This window comes from Merops nubicus, unplaced genomic scaffold (genome assembly GCF_000691845.1).
Source record: "Merops nubicus isolate BGI_N331 unplaced genomic scaffold, ASM69184v1 scaffold783, whole genome shotgun sequence".
NCBI lineage: Eukaryota > Metazoa > Chordata > Aves > Coraciiformes > Meropidae > Merops > Merops nubicus.
Window position 1 is genome coordinate 11,438 of NW_008599339.1, and position 17,916 is coordinate 29,353.

The 17,916-nt window shown below is 47.3% G+C and overlaps 1 protein-coding gene across 1 annotated transcript in view; it reads left to right on the forward strand.

Annotated features, from left to right (window-relative positions):
• Positions 1-2,419: 2,419 nt before the first annotated feature.
• The window catches only part of OXSR1 (oxidative stress responsive 1), a gene marked incomplete at its 5' end in the record, with an annotated part of 77,009 nt that continues 61,512 nt past the window's right edge, over positions 2,420-17,916 (forward strand). Inside the window, 2 exons of the mRNA XM_008937318.1 lie at positions 2,420-2,625; positions 7,746-7,858. Of these exons, the coding sequence (XP_008935566.1) occupies positions 2,420-2,625; positions 7,746-7,858 (319 nt within the window). The remainder of the gene's footprint in view (positions 2,626-7,745; positions 7,859-17,916) is intronic.

A 17,916-nucleotide genomic window follows, 5' to 3' on the forward strand; every position in this document is an offset into this window, starting at 1 on the left:
GATCTGTTTGTTTCAATGGAACAAATATACAGGACTTCACAGGCAATAACTGTGCTTTGCCCCGTTCCCCCTTCCAATTCTTTCATTTAAAGGGCTAGACTGTGGTCATCAGACGTGCCAGTGTGAAATAGAAGAGCCATTTGTATTTAAGTCTTAATTATGTGCCTGGACATATTGCCTCCCAATTATCGCCCTTTCTCAGTGCCTGGCCCAGCACATGGCCCATGTCTCAATGTACGTGTGGTCACCTTTGGCTTGAACCCAGCTGAATGTTGGCAGCACTCGTCTGTGCTCAAGGTGAGCCCCGAGGAGGAATGAACGTGCCGCATTCAGCGCTGTGAGCTGCGCCGTGTTAAAGGGCACAGTGACATTTTGACATTGACCACGTGGAAATGCAAGGTTTTAGAATGACTTTTTCCTCAGAAATGTGAGGGTAGGTCCTCTCTTTTAAAGGTGAGCATTCACGTGTTGCTGGGACTGTACAACTGACTGTAGGACTGCTCACACACATAGTGCAGGTGTCTTCATGGGTAGCATGTACTTATGCTGTGATGTCTAGCCAGTGGGGATTGGTGGTTTTCCTCCACCCCCCTATATAGGCTTTAAAATGGCCTTACACAACTATTGGCTTATGTCTACTGTTACTTCCAGGATTGCTTATGCTTCTTTGTTATAATAGATGTTTTATTTTCCCTGCACTGTGTTAGCAAGCATTTCTTTCCCACTTCTCTGCTCAGTATCTTTCTGCCTCCTTTGTAGATCAAACGCTGCACGACTGGAGCTGAGAGAGGGTGCGCCAGTTTAAACCTGGCCTTTTCCTGCCTCTACCAGGGTTTTAAATTGGGTGTTGCTCTCTCGTGCTGTGGAGAAGTACACGTATAGCCCGTTCTTCTCTCATGGGGAATACTATTCATGGTAAATCTGCAGCAGGGACAGCTGGAAGGGTGTCTGGGAGGGAGCGTGGCTGCGCTGGGGCAGCTCTGGAGCTTCCTGGGGTAGGCGAGTGCCTGCGCTGCCCATACCCCCGTGTGATGGGAGCTCTCCTCACTCTTGGTTTTGTAGCTTTTTTTTGTCATCTTGGCTATGGATTGCTCTGCTGCTGCTGCTTTAATTTCCCAGGGGTTTTCCACCCAGGCACAGAGCAAACCCAGCTGAGTTCTCCCTCACTGGTTTTGGCGTTGCTCGCAGGGCTTCTCACCGCAGCCTTCTGAGCCCGCTCATCTTTTGGGTTTGCTCTGAGCAGTGCTTGAATCACCCCAGTGACTGTACCCTCACTTCTAGCATCATTAACGTTTATAACCCTCCTGCATTACTGGGCTGAGGAAATGACCCTTCCCTGTTAAAGCTTTCTCCTCACCGTGAGCAAGCAGATTTTTTTCGTCCCCTCTGTGGCAGCACTGGGAATATGTCTGAGTCCATTGGGAATTGCTTTTGGCTTTATTAGTGCTGTTTGTAACTATTGGGGTGGATTGCATCTTCCATTTTGTAGCAGGAATTTGACACACTGTGGGGAGATGGCTTGAAGAACTAGGGCTGTAGTTGAGGATCATTAACATGGCATTACTTCACTCTTCCTGAACCGTGGGGCTTGTGCCAGGAAGACCAGTGGGCTCTTCTTACCAAGCCCTGCTTGGGGAAAGGAGTATTCCCACCCCGTACTGAGCTGGCCACAAATTTGAGAGTAGGCTTTTTTGCTAGCTTGTTTTCAGAAGAGTTTTTTTTTTTTTTTTTTTTTTTTTTGTGTGAGAGGACTCTTCTTACCAGAAGCCTCAAATAAGGTGGAAGAGCAAAACTTTCTTCATGGCAAGCAGACCAAACAATGCAAGAGCAGTCCAAGTTTGCAATCTGGTATTTAATGTCTGGTTAATTAGGTCTCTATCTGTCCTGTGCTCTGGAGGAACGTTTAGGAAATTCTATTCCTGGTCTTGTGGCTTCTTGTTTTATTACTGTATTGTCCTTGGAAGGAGTAAGTGCAGAGCAGGGCTCCCACAGCTCTTTGGCACGAGGCTGCTGAAGAGTCGAGGGATCTGGAGATGGGGGTTGCTGGTCGTGTGCCTGCAGTGGCAGGCGTGAGTGCTGAGTCTGTTACACAGCGTTCAACCTCTCCTGGCTTTGGGGGTCCTGCCTGTGTGATCCAGAGTGAGGACCTGTAATGTCACAGCCCCGAGCAAGAGACCTTGGAGAGCCTGTGTGTGATTCTGGGGCTGTTCTTGTGCTCATCGTTAGAGATGTGGAATCCCATAAAGAGATGTGGGGTGAAGGAAACTGTCTGCCTCTCTCCCTGCTTCTGCAGCTGGTCACAACAGAGTGATTTCTTTGGTTGGTGTAACCAGCAGGGTGTAAGAAAAAGCCTTTGAGAGATCACGCCAGAGCCCAGAGTTCTGAATTTTAATCTTTTTTTTTCCCTACCTGAAATCAGATACCTGGAGCCTGAAAGCCATGGCTTGGTCCAGAGCTGCCTTGCAGGGAAGCGTTTTGTGTGCATTGTTCATAAGAGGAAAACCCGGGGGCACGATTATAAACAGAGCCTGCGTCACGAGCGGCTGTCTGGCACTGCACTCCAGAGAGTGGAGGATGGCTTCCAGATCCAGCTTAAAATAGAGAGCTGGTGTGTGCTGGGGAATGGTGAGAGGAGAGGGCGTGGAGCTGAGGGTGGCCCGGTGCTGGTGGAGACTTGGGCACAGGGCTTGTGGGGCAGGCTGGGAGAGATGGGTTTCTCCAGCCTTAGAGTGAGCTAAGAGGAGGGGGTGTTGCTGTCCTTGGCTCTCTAGCAGGGATTTAGTAGAGATGAAGCTGGACCCTACAGAGGTGGATGGTGAAAGGCTATAGTATGAGCAATGGTGGGAAACCTACTTAGATAGTGAGGTGGAAAAAAAAAAGCCCTTTGCCATGTGGGTGGTCAAACACAGAACAAACAAAAAGGCTGTAGAAATATTTATCCTTAAAGATAGTCAAAATTAGTCTGATGCTGAGGAACCTGATCTGCTCTGGAATTTGGCCCTGCTCTCAGCAGGAGGGTGGGCTCGGGGCCTTCAGAGGTTCCTTCCAGCCAAAACTGCTGGTAACCTAGATTTGACTCTGGAAGAGCATATTCCCTCCATGGAGGGGAGCTGATGCTGCCTTAAGATAAAGACTGATGCTCCAGGGCTGTTACAGAAGATGTCTACTGTTGATTGAAACGGCTTTGGGAGCAACTGAGTTACCACTAAGGGAAGCTTTCACATCTCTCACTGACACTTAGTTTGCAGCAGCGGACTGGATCTGAAGCTTGGGCAAGGCTGTTTTCTGAGCACTATTTCTATGTAGCTCCTTTAATCCCCGTTGCACATGGTGGGAGAATACTGCTCTAGAGCCAGGGCTTGATGTTTGTCTTGTGACCGTTTGGCACAACTGTTCCCGTTGCTTAAGCAGATATCTCTGCCAAAAGGACCTCTGGCTTCAGATGCATCCGCCTGGGAGGAGGCATGGGGGCAATTCATCCCAGTCTTGCTGGGAGAGCTGCAATGCCCTTATGTGGCTGCAGAGATGAGGTTATCTTTGGAACCACAGTGTATGAGCATGTCCTCGGGTCAATCCCCTGTCTTTCCACTCCTCCAAATAGCCTTGAAGTCGTTGGTTTCCATTAACAGAGATCTCGGAGGGTTTGTTTTTCTTTTTTTTTTCCAAAAAAGCAAACTTATGTGACAGCAAGGGACTGCAGAAGAGATGGTGTCCATCCTCCCTTGGAGGTTGGCAGTGGGCTTCTGTGGGGCGTTAAGTTCAGGCTGGAGCTCTGGATGCTGAAGTTACAGGAGTGTGGATCCAGGGCACCAGAGAAAAACCTGGAAAATCAGGCTTCAGTTAACTCAGTGTTCAGGGAGTTTTAGTCTGGGTTGTTTTCACCCTTCCAGAGGCTGGTTTTTATTTCAGCAAGAACTATTTAGAAACATGAAAGCAGCAAGGGTTAGGAAGGGTATGTTGTCCTCCTTAGGCAGTGTTTCCTAAAGTAGGTCGTGACCCTCTTATGCAGGAATTTTGCAGCAGCTGTCCTAAGGGTTTGAACTGCATCTGAGAGCCTCCAGAGAGGAGAGCAGGGGGTATTAAACAGACCCTAATACCCACTTGGGGGTCTCTTTCCTCCCCCCAGCCCTCGACCAAATGATCTGCTTTTCAGGAATAAAGCAGCCAGCATTTGGCCGTGCCCAGTTTTCATTGTTTTGCTAAGCTGTTACGCTGGAAGAGATTAACTGGGAAGTGAATTTTCTCCGAAAGCTGATCTTGAGGGAGGCCGGCGGGGGGGAAGAGCCTCGGCGCTGACCTCGGTCGGAGCCTGGAGGTGGGGAGCAGCAGGAGCAGCAGATCTGCTGGATGCTTGGCTTGTGTAAGGTGTGCTGCCCCAGCCCACGCTGCCCCTGTGGCTTTCTCTCGTTGAAAGAAGAGGAAATTTTCTCACTGAAGCCAGAGAAATCTCTCCTCACCTTTCTCCATGTCTTTGTTACCTGCTCCTAAACTTTGAAAATACTTCCTCACCAGGCTTTTTCTTTGCTTTCACTTAGCAATGTGCTTGGCATCCTTGCTGCAGCTTCTCTCCTTTCCTCCTCTGGCCACTGGGGAGTTTCCCACACTAGCTGTAGGGCTCCCAGGGCCGTGGTGGCCGGGTTGCCGTGTGCTGCACTCTGAGGAGTGTGGAAACCTGCCTTTGTTTGGTCCCAGCAGCACCACCCGCTGCCGCCGCTGCTGCCAACGAGTGGCTTGCTTGTGGCACATCGTGCTGCAGCTTGGCTTAATCCCTGCTTGATATGCTTTGGAGGTGTCATTGTTTCTCTGTAATTAAGTGCTACAGAGGAGCTGAAAGAAATGATGAATTAGTGGGAGAAGGGGGAGTGGGGAGAGCAGGTGGCGATCGAACCGAAGAGAGCTGCCTGAAAAGTAGGAGCAGCAGGGAATTAAATGGGAGGAGTCTGCAGTTGGGATGATTCCCTGCCATGTGCCCAGAAGGATTTCGTTTGGGGGTTCATTACTGTTCAGATAATGCTATATGCTCCTAACAGATTGGGTCTCTGTAGGCTGGGGCATCGTCCAAACACCAAGTGAGAAGCAGCTTTTGCCCTGAAGTCCTCATGAGCATCGATCAGGCAGGCTGGAGGAGTGGGAAGGAGCCATAGCAGGCATGGGCCTGCTTCTCATTAGTCTGCGTCTATTGTTTCTGGTAGTAACATCTTACAAAAATAAACCACAAAGCCATTCTTTGTGCAGTCACGTGTATAAAGCCCTGGACTTCCCTGTTGTGTTGTCAGGGGTTTGGTTTGCAGTAGTGGTATTACATGTGGGTTGTAGGAAGCATCTCTGCCAGTCACACTTACACCAAGTGGGTTTAACTGCACAGGAGTCCCAGTATGTCACCTTGTGGGGGGACAGGTTTCTGCATCCATCTAGTACTATGCACCAAGACACCCCAAAAAAGAAATGATAGTACTGGTGTTTTGAATGTGTGGGCAGCAGCATTGCTTCTGGGACTGAACTTTTTCCAAAGGAATGATACAGGCACAAGTGTTTGGTTGTCCTGACCTCCAAAAGGCTGTTGCTGTAGGGAGACCAGCAGTGCTAGGAAATGCAAACTCTCTTCATCACCACTTCTCTGCTCTCTTTATCTTGAGTCACTTGCCTTTTCAGTGCCCCCCCTCCTGCAAAAGAAGCAGCAGAAAAACTCTTGAGCAGCAGGTGGTGGGTGGAGAGGAGCAGGTCAGTGCAACCCTGGTGTCCCAGGGAGTGGGAATAGGTTGTGCTGGTGCTGCTGCTTCCGTGTGGGAGCCCTGTGCCTGCTGCCTGCTGGGCAAGGCGACCACAGGGAGCATATGTTGAGCTTTGGTTTTGGGATGTTTGTCCCATGCTAATGTGTTTCAGCCCTGCTCCTGGCTGTCTAGCCAAACTCGGCCATCAAAACCTCCCCTTGCTTTTTATGAGTGCTTTTTATTAAATGTTTACCTAGACTCTTCCATCATCTCCATCCTTTGCTCAAGACCCTGCTTATAGCACTGAAACTTAACTCTCTAATTCCCTTGTAAATATTCTTGCCCCTATTGCTGTTTTCTTCCATCTAAGCTTCTCCTGGTAGCTTCGTGTTGCCCTGCGCTATGAATACTCTCTGAAAAATATTATGCATGTGATTAATAACTGGCCTCAGTCTTGAACTTCTTAAAAACCCATTTGCCTCATGAAGTAGCTCAGCTTTAGCAGCCTTGCCCTTTTGTGTTCTGCACATCGCTGCCTTCTGCCGTTAAAATGTAACCTCTGAAGGGCAGGAATCTGCTGCCAGCCTGGTACTGCTGCCCAGGACACACTTCCAGTGCCATATAAAGTGAAGTAAACCTCCTCTAAGCTCCACTGTAGCAGGTACTGGGTGAAGATCAGAGGGGCCAGAGTCCCACAGTTCAGGGCTTTGAGTGACTTTGGGTGGAGCACTTTTCCCTGTGTCTTTCAGGGCTGGATTTCAAACTCTTCCCCCTGCCTGGCACTTTGAGTTTGACTGTAACTTGATGTGAGAAGATTGTTGGTGGTGGTTGTAGGGAGCTTCAATAACCTTTGGGTGAAGATGAGATTAAAACTTTTTGCCCTCAGTTTATCTGAACGTACTAGGACAAAAAAAGTTGTAAAAAAAAAAAAATGTGCTTGACCTGTACTGCAGAATCTGGAAATAATTTTGCTAACATTAAGAACAGGAGAATCCAGTAAAACAGGTGTGGTACTCCAAAATGTAGAATAACTGTTCTCATGTCCCTCATCAGCCCGAGTGGGACCAAGAGTTATGTCTGGGATAAGGAACAAAATAGCTGTGGGTTATTTTCAGTTACATTTTTATAGGTATTGGGAATAGGAAGCTTTTGAGCTATTTTCCACCTATCCCACCCCCTTTTTTATTGCTTTGAGTGTATTCCTTTCCAGTGAAGCATGTAGATATGGGGAAGCAAGGTGAAGGTAAAAAGTAAAGCAACAAGGTGTCTTGTTGATGAGATATCAATGGTGCAACTATTTCTGGAGGCCACAAGTATGGGCTTAACATCAACTACATTTTAAGTCTCATTGTTGCAAACTCCTTTTGATATAAAGGAGGTGATATTGCTGGGCAGTTTAAATCTGGAACTCTTATTGCTGCTCCCAGCAGTTTGAACAACTCTGCATTTAAAAAGTGGTATTTTTTCCCCTGTTGGAATTTAAACGCTCTCTGGCCGTGGTTTTCAACCCAGACACCGAGGCAGTGTGCTGCTATGTGAGAACTGGAGCTGAGCAGGCTTGAGCAAAGCCTACCTCGTGTCTCTGCATAAAATGAGGAGCAATGAGAACAGCAATTAGGACATAAAAATATTTGAAAAATCTTATTAGTGTTGGTAGCAAAGGACGTGGCTTGTTTCAAGGCTCTGGGTGAACACATCAGGTTAAAAGTCTGTGTGACCTCAGTGCCCTTTTCTTTCAAAGCACACAGGATTCTCCTCTGTTATAAGTAAGCTGGAGTCTGAAGGGTGGGGTTTTTTTCTGCAGAGGGACCATGAAGATCCATTTGTTTTCATTTGCTTGGCCCAGCACTTTGATGTTGCTGCTGAGCCGACCCACTGAGTTGCAGAGACCTGGAGTGGGAAGTGCCTGTGGGGTTCCTCTCACTGGGATTTCACCTGCCTCTGAACCAGCACTCAGTGTCGTTGTCTTCCCTCCCTCCCTTCCTGCAGGAGTCCTGTAAGATGTTGCTAACCCTCTACCTCTTGCCCCCACAGGGAGCGGGGCGACGGCGGTGGTGCAGGCAGCCTTCTGCATTCCAAAGAAGGAGAAGGTGGCAATTAAAAGGATCAATCTTGAGAAGTGTCAGACGAGCATGGATGAACTCCTGGTATGCAATCAGAATTGTCTGGGGACTTGTATTTCACTTGGCCTAAACTCCTGTGTTTGCTGAGTGCCTTAAGCAACCTTTCTGGAGGTGGTGTGAGGGTGAGGGAACTCGTCTGGTTTTCCTAGAAGCAGTTAAGTTGTCCTGGCTCTGGGACACAGTACTCGGAAAGTCAAAAAGTGCCTCTGTTGGAGAACTTCAGACTATTTATTTTGAACTAAGCACTTTGTATAATCTCTTTGTTTTGAATAGAGTTGATGTGCAAATATGAAGCTCAGCTGTACCCACAAAAGTTCTGCCCTTTAAGGGGAATCCAGACTTATGTGCTTCCAGAATCTTTAAAATTTAAGGGACTGTTTTTTCTTTCTTTTCCTCTCCTGTGGTTCTTTACACTTTTTCCCCTTCACCTCTAAAGAGTAAAACTGAATGTGTTAGGTTGTGTTCCTGATCTGGTTCTGGCAGTGCTGCCAGTGAAGGGATCACTCTGACATGCTGCAGGCTGCCATGTGGAAACCCCACTAACTCTGACTCCAGGTCAGGAGTTAGTCCTTTGGAGCTAGACCTCTGTAATTTCCTTCCACTATGTGCCTGTTGGCTCAATGGGAAATGGCTTCTGGCAGGCAGCTGTGGTAACTTGGTGATTGCAATTAGAAAGTAGAACAGAGACAGAATTCAGGAGTCCTGGCTAGCTCCACATCTGTGTGATATTCAGCAGGTCACTTCAACCATGCTTCCAGGTTGAATCTAGTGACTAACACTATTTTTATCTTTATATGTATCTGCAAATCTGCTTTTGTAAGGAGGAAAGGCTCCAAACAGACTGTCAGTTCAGTGCACCAGAGAAGGGTTGCGTGTAGGACTCTTAAGATGACTTGTGTTCAAATCCTCTTATGGCTCATGCTGGTGTAGGAGTTGGAGATCTCTTCCCTTTTCACAGCTGGCCTTGTTTGTCCTGGTACACCAACCCTTGGTACTCTTCTCAGGTCTTTCATGTGGCTCATCCATACCACTCTGCCTCAGTTGTTTTCCTGACTGTATTGTCGTGATGTAGCAATTGAGATTCTTAGTCTTTGAGTAGTTGCCAATTCCAGCTAAAAGGGTTAGGTTCAGACAGAGGTGCTGTGGAGCCTTGGTGTGTAAATTTAGATAAGTACTTCTAGTTGCATATTTTAGATCTCTGGCTGACCTGTCCCTCACAATGATTTTTCTTGTTACAGGTAGGAGTTGCTGTTGTCAGCTCTTCTGAGCTTCCACTTTTGGGACCAGACCTAGTGTGGGCCCTTCTGTAGGCTTTTGTATGCAACTGCAGATTTTCTTGAACTTAAAATCACAGAGCAGTGGAGGGAGCAAGAGGGTGGTTCTGAGCTGTAGCAGCTTCCTGGAGTAGTGGTGGCCAAGGTAGATGTGTTGGGTGAAAAAGTGTTTTCCTGGGGTTTGTTCTGAATCTGTCAGTTTACTGGATCTCATTTCCCAGTGCTAGAGCCAAAAGGGTGGAAGTTCATCATCTCCCTGCTCTGCTCTTACCCTCCTTGCTTTTTATCTTGTCTCCATATTTGATTCTTCCCCAAAGGAAATACTCCCAAGCTTTTTCAGTCTTGTAGAATCATAGAATGCTTTGGGTTGGAAGGGACCTCTAAAGGTCATCTAGTCCAACCCCCTTGACAGTAAACAGGGACATCCACAACTAGATCAGGTTGCTCAGACCCCCATCAAGCCTGACTTTGCATGTCTTCAGGGATGTGGACTCCACCACCATTCTGGGCAGCCTGTAAGGGATGTGGACTCCACCACGTCTCTGGGCAACCTGTTCCAGTGTTTCACCCCCTTCACAGTAAAGTACTTGTTCCTAATGACTAATTTAAATCTACCCTGATAAATGTGACCCCTTGCAGATTACAGTGGTTTTAAGAAGCAAGTGCAAAGAGAAGTATGATGAGTTCTTGCTGGAGTATGTTATGCCCCTCTTTGCTTTCTCCTCTCCCCAGTGTGGTTAGAAGTATGAACTTGGGCTTTTATGAGGTCCATTCTCCTTCTGTTGTGCTGAAGGTAACTGAGCACTGTAGTCAGCTCACGGTACTTTGATGTACTGTGGGGTCAGGGCAACATTCTGGTGTTGCAGGACTGCCCAGTCAGCAGGCAGGGGGGTAGAAAAGGGGAAATTGTGCTTAAATTCTTTCCTTTTTTTTATGGTTCTTTGGACCTTTAGAATTCTCTGTTGAAGCAAGCTTGTTTATTCCCCAAATCTCCCTGGCAAAGAGGCTAAAAGAGTGTCCTAATGCTTGGGAGAGTGTAACCAGTTCTGCTGATAAAGATGACTACAGCTCTTTCACTGTCCATGCAGCTAAGTGGCTGATGCTTCTTTTTGTTTTGATGGAGAAGAGGGAGGTAGGTTTGTAGGGGGTTAGGAAATGCATGCCAAGGGGCTCTGTCAATCTCTAGTTCAATGAGTGGCCTTGAGCTTTCTTTAAGCTTCCCTAGCAGCAGGTCCCCAGAGGCCAAGGGATCTGGGGTAGGTTTGGAGGGGGTTAGGAAATGCATGGCAAGGGGCTCTGTCAATCTCTAGCTCAATGGATGAGTGGCCTTGAGCTTTCTTTAAGCTTCCCTAGCAGCAGGTACCCAGAGGCCAAGGGATCTGGGACCACCTCCTAGCTTAGGGAGATGCCATGAGCAGGGTGATTAAGTGGTATCACTTGGCTTGTTGGAAGTATTGATCCTGATCCTTGTATCTCAGCATATTGGAGCTGTGTGGGTGGCCAGGGATAACCTGGACTCTTGGCAAACACTGTGTGATGTCCTAGGTGAATGCAGCAGATGAATTTATTGCTGCTGTAGGGTATGGAAGTGTGGGAAGGACCAATTCTGCTGCATCGTGAGCAAACCAAGCTGAGGGCATTCAGCTCTTCAGCAGAAGTGGTCATTACCCTGAAGGATGTAGACACACAGGAGTGAAGGCAGGAGTGAGTGGAGATGTGGCCCTTTCTAGCCCAGCTACTGAACTACATGGTGTTAATCAGGAATTCATTCCAGTTCTTGATTTGTCTTTTTCCCTGTACATTTTTTGTACGCTTCCAGATTTTCCCTAAACTGCATGTGGAGTTCAGCTGGAAGTACAACATAGCTTCCAATGATCCTTGCTCACCAGTGTGACTGCAAGTGGAGTGTAAGGAGAGGTGATCAACTAAGTGGTGTCTAAAATTGATCTTGGACTTCTTGATTTGAAGATCCACTTCTTATGTGTCTTGTGACCCACAGTAGTTAAACTCCTGCAGCGTGTGGTGTGTGTTTAGGAACACCCTGCTCGTGTGCTGTATTTCACAGCTGGACACTGCTCTGCTTTGCTCTTACCTCTTCTTTCCTCTGTGGGATGCTGGTTGTGTTGCTGCTGTTGCTGATCCTTGAAGCACAGTGGTAGAACATCCATCTCAACATAACCATGCCTCAAGCTTTTTTTCTTGTATAAGTGTTTCCTTGTTTTAATGAATTTTTGATCTAAAAGACCTTAAATCTCCTCTCTGTCCAGCCACCTCTGCTTTGTTTTCATACAATGAAAACTGACTTGGCTTGCTTTCATTCAGATGGGATTTTTTTCCTCCATGCTTTGAGTAGCAGATGATGTAGGTTGTCAGCTTAGCACTCAGGAGAAGGGTTGAGCAGCAGAGAGAGGAATATAAGCAATGGGGTATTTCAGACTGCACTTTCCCAGCTGGTGGAAACTTCTGCCTCTTTAGCTCCTGGAGTGATTCAACTGGAGACAGGTTCAGGTAGGAGCATGGGAGATGTGGCATTGCTGGGAAGAGACTCTTTGATAGGACTGGGCCTGCCAGGTCTACACACAGGAGGAGTGAAATGAAGGTGCTGTGGTCAGAGAGCAGCAAAGGAAGCTGAGGGAACAGGTTTTAACTGCAGTAAAAGGAAATGTCCTTTTGAATTTCATGGAGTTAACCTGGGGAGCTTGCTGCCAATAATACAGAGATCAAACATTGCGTGAGATTAAACAAATCAACCTATAGTTGGGAAGGTTAAATTAGATAGGATTTAAAAAAAGGATTATGAACTCCCCTGGTTTAAAGCATAAGCTAACTGTTAACTGCCCAGGCTTAGTCAGAAGTCTTCCCTCTGGGCAGATAATTGTGTAACTGCTCGTTACAGGGTTTTACACCTCCTTTTGAAGACCTGGGACAGGATATTGAACTGGCTTTGATCTGGCAGAGCAGTTCCTACAAGTGGCTTACCCAAACTGTAAGGTTGCTGGGAACAAAGCAGCAGCTTGGTGCAGAAGTGGTTACAGGGGTTTCATCCATGCCTGTCATCTCATGGGAATTAACATCATAATTCCATTTCCAGCCCTGAGGACCTTTACACTTGCTCCAGGGGAAAAAAGTCCCCAAGTGCCAGTGCCAGAGAGTCTTCTGTATAATACGTGGCTTCTGCCTGGTTATTTGCTGTGCTTTGTTGCATGATGGGATTGCAGCTTTGCAGAAGACTTAGACAGAAGCTGGGTACAGTTTGGTTGTATTGTTTCTCAAAGCAGCAATAACAGAAATTTTAAGCTGGTTGAAGTTTGTGGTTTTTTTTGGTTCTTTTTTTTTTTAAATTAACTTCAGTGTGAACAACAGGATTAATGGTGGGTGAAATCCTGAATGAGGAATATCTTCCTTCACTTGCACTATCACATGCTCATCCAGTTCATTGCTCTACAACTCCCTGAAAAAGAGGTTGGAGTGAGGTGGGGGTTGGTCTCTTCTCCCAAGTGACCAGCAATAGGATGAGAGGAAATGGGCCAGGGTTGCACCAGGGGATGTTCAGATTGCATATTAGGAAGAGTTTCTTTCTTGCAAGAGTTATGAGACATTGGCCCAGGCTGCCCAGGGAGGTGCTGGAGTCACCATCCCTGGAGGGGGTCAAAGTGTAGACGTGGTACTTCAGGACATGGTTTAGTGGCCATGGTGGTGTTGGGTTGATGGTTGGGCTTGATGTTTAGAGGTGTTTCCCAGCTGTAATGATTCCATGTAAATAACTTTAGAAAGTTTGCAGCTGACTGCATGGACGAATGACAAATTTAAGGCTTTGTGGAGCTGTAACACTTGGGTGTTGGTCTGAACTACTGTAGGGGTAGTGATGTGCTCGTTGGTGACATGGGTGAAGCTGGTGTCACTGGTATCTGAGAGATGGTTCAGTCACTTGCCTGTTTGCTTTGTGGCTGAAACCGCTGTAGGGGTAGTGATGTGCCCGTTGGTGACATGGGTGAAGCTGGTGCCACTGGTATCTGAGAGATGGTTCAGTCGCTTGCCTGTTTGCTTTGTGGCTGAAACCAGTAAAAAATGGGCACATATCCATTGCTACACCGTAAGTTTTAAACATCTGCTTTCTGCAGTACTTTGTCAGTAATACTGCAGACCTGGAAAGAGGCAACAACCCCTGGATGATGCTGGAGAACAACCATTGAAATGGGCAGCTGCTGAGTGACTTGCCACAGAGGTGGTTTGTTCCCATCACCTGAGATTAATTTCTGGTTGAAGACTCTTTGTCCCTTTCAGAACTGCTGCTTTTCCACCATTCCTCTGGATGGGCCAATCTAACCCCTTCTTAATTGTCAGTCTGTCTCCTGTAGTCACATCTTGAAGGTCAGGAGTTGAACTGGATAATCAAGAGGTGGAAGCTGGATCAGAATCTCTGATTCTGAGCTTTGTGCCCTTTCCCCATCTCTTTCAAAAATGTTTGTCAAGAAACATTTGTGGTAGAAGAGCATGGGGGTTATTTTTATGCTGATGTTTAAAAGGGAATGAATAAATATTCTCATTTTTACAACCCTTTAGCCAAACCATTAGAATTTCTCTTGGACCAAATTTGAAACAGTTATGGTTGCCTGTAGGACCAGAGCTCTAAATCTTGCTTTAAAAGGCTGAAGAGCTTTGATGCCTTGTACCTTGAGATTTCAGCTGAGAGAGAAGTTCTTTGCCAGCCATAGTTGGACTGTTGGTGTATTCAAGGGGGACATCACATCTGACCTGCTTTGATTTCCCTCCCCAGTTCTCTTCTGGTCGTGATTGCCTTCCCACAGAGCAGCCAAGCTGACAGCTTTCTGGATTCCTCTGAGGTGGGAGGTAGCCACAGAAATGCACACTGCTGCTGTGTTGCATTTCTGGAGTTTACATGTAGGAAATAAAACTAAATAAAGCACAGTTTTCATCCTTGTACTTCAGAGCAAGTATCTTTGAAACGTGCCTCAGGGGCAGATAAACACAAAGAGGAGAATGTGAAGAGAAAATACCAGTAAATTCAGCAGCTTAAACACAGCCTTCCTTGCTTTATCTCTCTGCTATTCACTCCAACTTCAGTCATGTGTCAGCAGGCGAATAAACCCACTTCCAAACCAGCTCTCCAGCAGCATGTCTGACTTAGAGCAGACTAATGGCTTCCTTAGGATTCTAAATTATACTTCACAGCAGTTTTATTAGTGTTTCACAAGCCTTGAAATGCTGCTTTTATTGCCCGCAGAAGCACTGAAAGCATTCATCAGAACCCTTAATGGCAGACAGGGAGGCCTTTTAGCTAATCCCAATCTATTTGCTTTTGGTGTTTGACAGTGCAGGTACAATTTTTGATATCCAGGCAGGGTGAGAGTGGCCACCTCCAGAGCATGGCTGCTGGCCAGGCGTGTCCTGAGCAGCACCTCGTCCTCCGCAGCGGGGCAGGAGGCAGCCAGACCTGTGGGCCCTGAACTGGAGCTGGCAGCAGGGCTGAGCCTGGCAACCAGGGGCACCTAGAGTGAGCTCCTTGGTGTGTAAGCAGCTGGGTGGAAGAGCTGTCTGCTGGTCTGCCACCCCCTGGATCTGCAGCTGGGCTGGGGGGTCTCTGTCAAGTGACCCATGACTGTCAGCAGAGCAGGAACAGAACATTTCCAGCTTAAAACTTCTACAGAGCAGCCTGGATTTTGATGTTTAGCACTGATGTTGTTGCAGAGATGTAGAAATGGCTGAGATGTTTGTTAGGAGCCTTCCAATATAGTTTTGATAGTGGTGAAAATGAGGGCAGCACAGGTGTAACTTGGTTAGGTCTTCTCTGTGTAATTTGGGGATAGCAGGCTTGTTAGGGAGGAGGCAGGGAGAGGAAATCTTTGCCTGTTATGACTTTGTTGTGTTTGAAGAGCAGCAAGCTCTCCAAAAACCTGTGGAAGTCATAGAATCATTAAGGTCGGAAAAGACCTCTAAGATCAGCAAGTCCAACTGTCAACCCAACACTATCATGACCAGTAAACCATGTCCTGAAGTACCACATCTACACATGTTTTTTTGAAGCTCTCCAGGGATGGTGACTCCACCACCTCCCTGGGCCCGCGGGGGTTGGTGCCCCCCCCCCCCCCCTGGCCAGCCTAGGCCAATGCCTCACCACTCTCTAAGGAAAGAAATTCTTCCTAATAGGCAAGCTAGAGCTCCCCTTGTGCAACTTCAGCCCATTTCATCTCGTCCTATTGCTAGTCACTTGGGAGAGGAGACCAACCCCCACCTCACTCCAGCCTCCTGTCAGGGAGCTGTAGAGACCAAGAAAGTTTTCCCTGAGCTTCCTCCACGTTCTCTCAGTGGCTCCTCACAAGCCACGTTCCCCAGACCCTTCAGCAGCTTCGTTGCCCTTCTCTGGACCTGCTTCAGCACCTCAATGTCTTTCTTACACTGTGGTGCCAAGAACTGAGCTCAGTCCTTAAGCTGTGGCCTCCTCAAAGCTGAGTCCAGGGGGATGATCACTTCCCCACACCTGCTGGCCACACTAATTTTTAATCTAGGCCAGGATGCTGGTGGCCTTTTCGGCCACCTGGGCACACTGATGGCTTATCTTCAGCCATCTCTTGACCAACAGCCCTAGGTCCTTTTCTGCCACTTTTCCAGCCCCTCTTCCCAAGCCCTGGAGCACTGCCTGGGCTTGTGACCCAAGTAACCTGTCACTTGGCCTTGTTAAACCTCATACAACTGACCTCAGCCCATTGATCCAACCTGTCCAGATCCCTCTGCAGAGCCTCCTGACCCTTAAGCAGATCAGCACTCCTGCTCAATTTGTTGTCATCTGCAAACTTAGCCGAGAGTTCCCTCTATCCCCTCCTGCAGGTCACTGATTATGGCCAGTAGTACATAACAGTATTAAAGCTCTCCTTACTACCCACAGAAGGGCTGTTGCTGTTTTTTATCCCCTCCTGATTCCTTTTACTCTAAGTATGCTCTTGAGCAGAGCTGATGCTGGTCCTTGGCTGGGATTCCTGCCTTAGCTACATCTCTTCAGCCCTTCTCTTAGTAGGACAGGACTGTCTTGGTTTCAGCTAAACAAGGCAGCATTTTAACCACAAAGCCCCCTGTGGTTTGCCATGATCAGCTGAAATAATGCTGAGCCTCCAGGATGTTCCTGCCTTCTGTGGGGGTGAGGTGGAACGAAGCTTTGTTGTAGCTGGTGTGAGATTAGCCTGGAAAATGGAAAACTATTGAAAATGGGGTGGGGGTCCATGGGTGAGAGAGTGTCAATCCACTAATTGACAGAGGTGTTTGATTGCATAGATCAGGTTTGTGACTATTTTCCCTCTTTGTGCACCAAAGCACATCAGACTGGAGCTTTTTTTTTTCCAAAACTGTGCTTTTCAGCCCAGGGAGCAGGCTGTGGTAATGGACAAGAGAAGAAGTTCCTGGAAAATAATAGGAAAATAGTAACTAAGCATCATGGAACGCCTGCAAAATGCTGGAGCACAGAGCTGCTTGAGTGACAAAGATCTGATCCAGGTCTAGGCTCTTAAGTAAACTTGGTCCAGACTTTGTCTCCTGAATTCCAGTGGGAAATGCTGATCTATATAAAACATGTAACGTTTGTGTATATTTCTTGTACTATTCTCTTGATCTCCCAGGGAACTGGTTCAAAATATTTTGAGCAGTCTAGCTGAGAAGAGAGAAAACCAGCTCCACTGGAATGTTCCTGAGGAGGGTGGATTTGGGGCAGGTCTGGCTGGGGGGATGAATAACCAGTTAGAGACCTGCTTGCTTCTTTCCACCTGTTTCCTCTGGTACCACTCGTGCATGTGTGCATTTGTTGTTGTTTTTTTTTTTTTCAGTTGTCAGAGAGAGAAGCTTGGCATCTGGATTTGCTTGCAGGGTTGAAAGGGAAAAAAAAAGTCTTTAAAATGATTTTAAGGCTCTAGGCTGAATGCTAATTTCAGGCTCAGGTACCCAGACGCTGCCAGGTTTATGGATCCCTTAACTAGGGGCTCACTCCAGTGCTCTGAGCAAGCCCCAGATGATCCTGGGGTAAGGAAATGAATTGAAAACTCTGAGCTCAAGGAGTTTTGGGAGGTCAAGTGCAATGCTTTTGATTCAGGCAACATTCACAGGTGGCAGCCTGGACCATCCCAGCCAGCTGGGCTTTGAGCAGGGAGTGTGACAGGGCACAAACCAGGCACTGAGTCTGACCCGTGTTATCCAGGGCTCCAGTTCCCATTCAGCCCCTGGTAGGACTTTGCAGCAGGGGATCAAAAAGAACGTTTTTGTTGCCAGCTTTCTCTGTCGAGGGGTTTTCCTGCATTGTGAAGAAACCTGACTAGGAGGCATTAGAAAATTCCGAAGGTGCTGATTTATTTCCTTTTTGAGAAACAGCTTGATACAAGTGAGTGTTTGTGAGGAAGGGAGCTGGAGTTGTCAGAGTAAGCAGAGGATATTGTTTCAGGCTGTATTTATTTTCACAGAGTGGTTTTTCAGTCGAGGAGTATGCCATGCTGAGATGAATAACCTACTCCCCCCTCTCCAAATATGCTTTTCTGTTCAGGAGGCTGCTGCTTTATTTTGCTTATTGAGTTTCCTGGAAAGTTAGTGCCTCTTCTGGGGAAACACAAAGAGGAACCGATTGCTTTTGATTCCTCAAATGCACCTACTCCCTGAAAAGCAATATTAAAGTGGATAAATCAACATCAGCATGTTTCCCTGTGTGTCGGGGATTATGATGCTGGGCTGAATCTGTGTCATGAGGAGAGGGCTGACAGTGAGCAGTGATTAAACCTCTGAAAAGGGAGTGGCATCCACATATTCAGTGCAGGA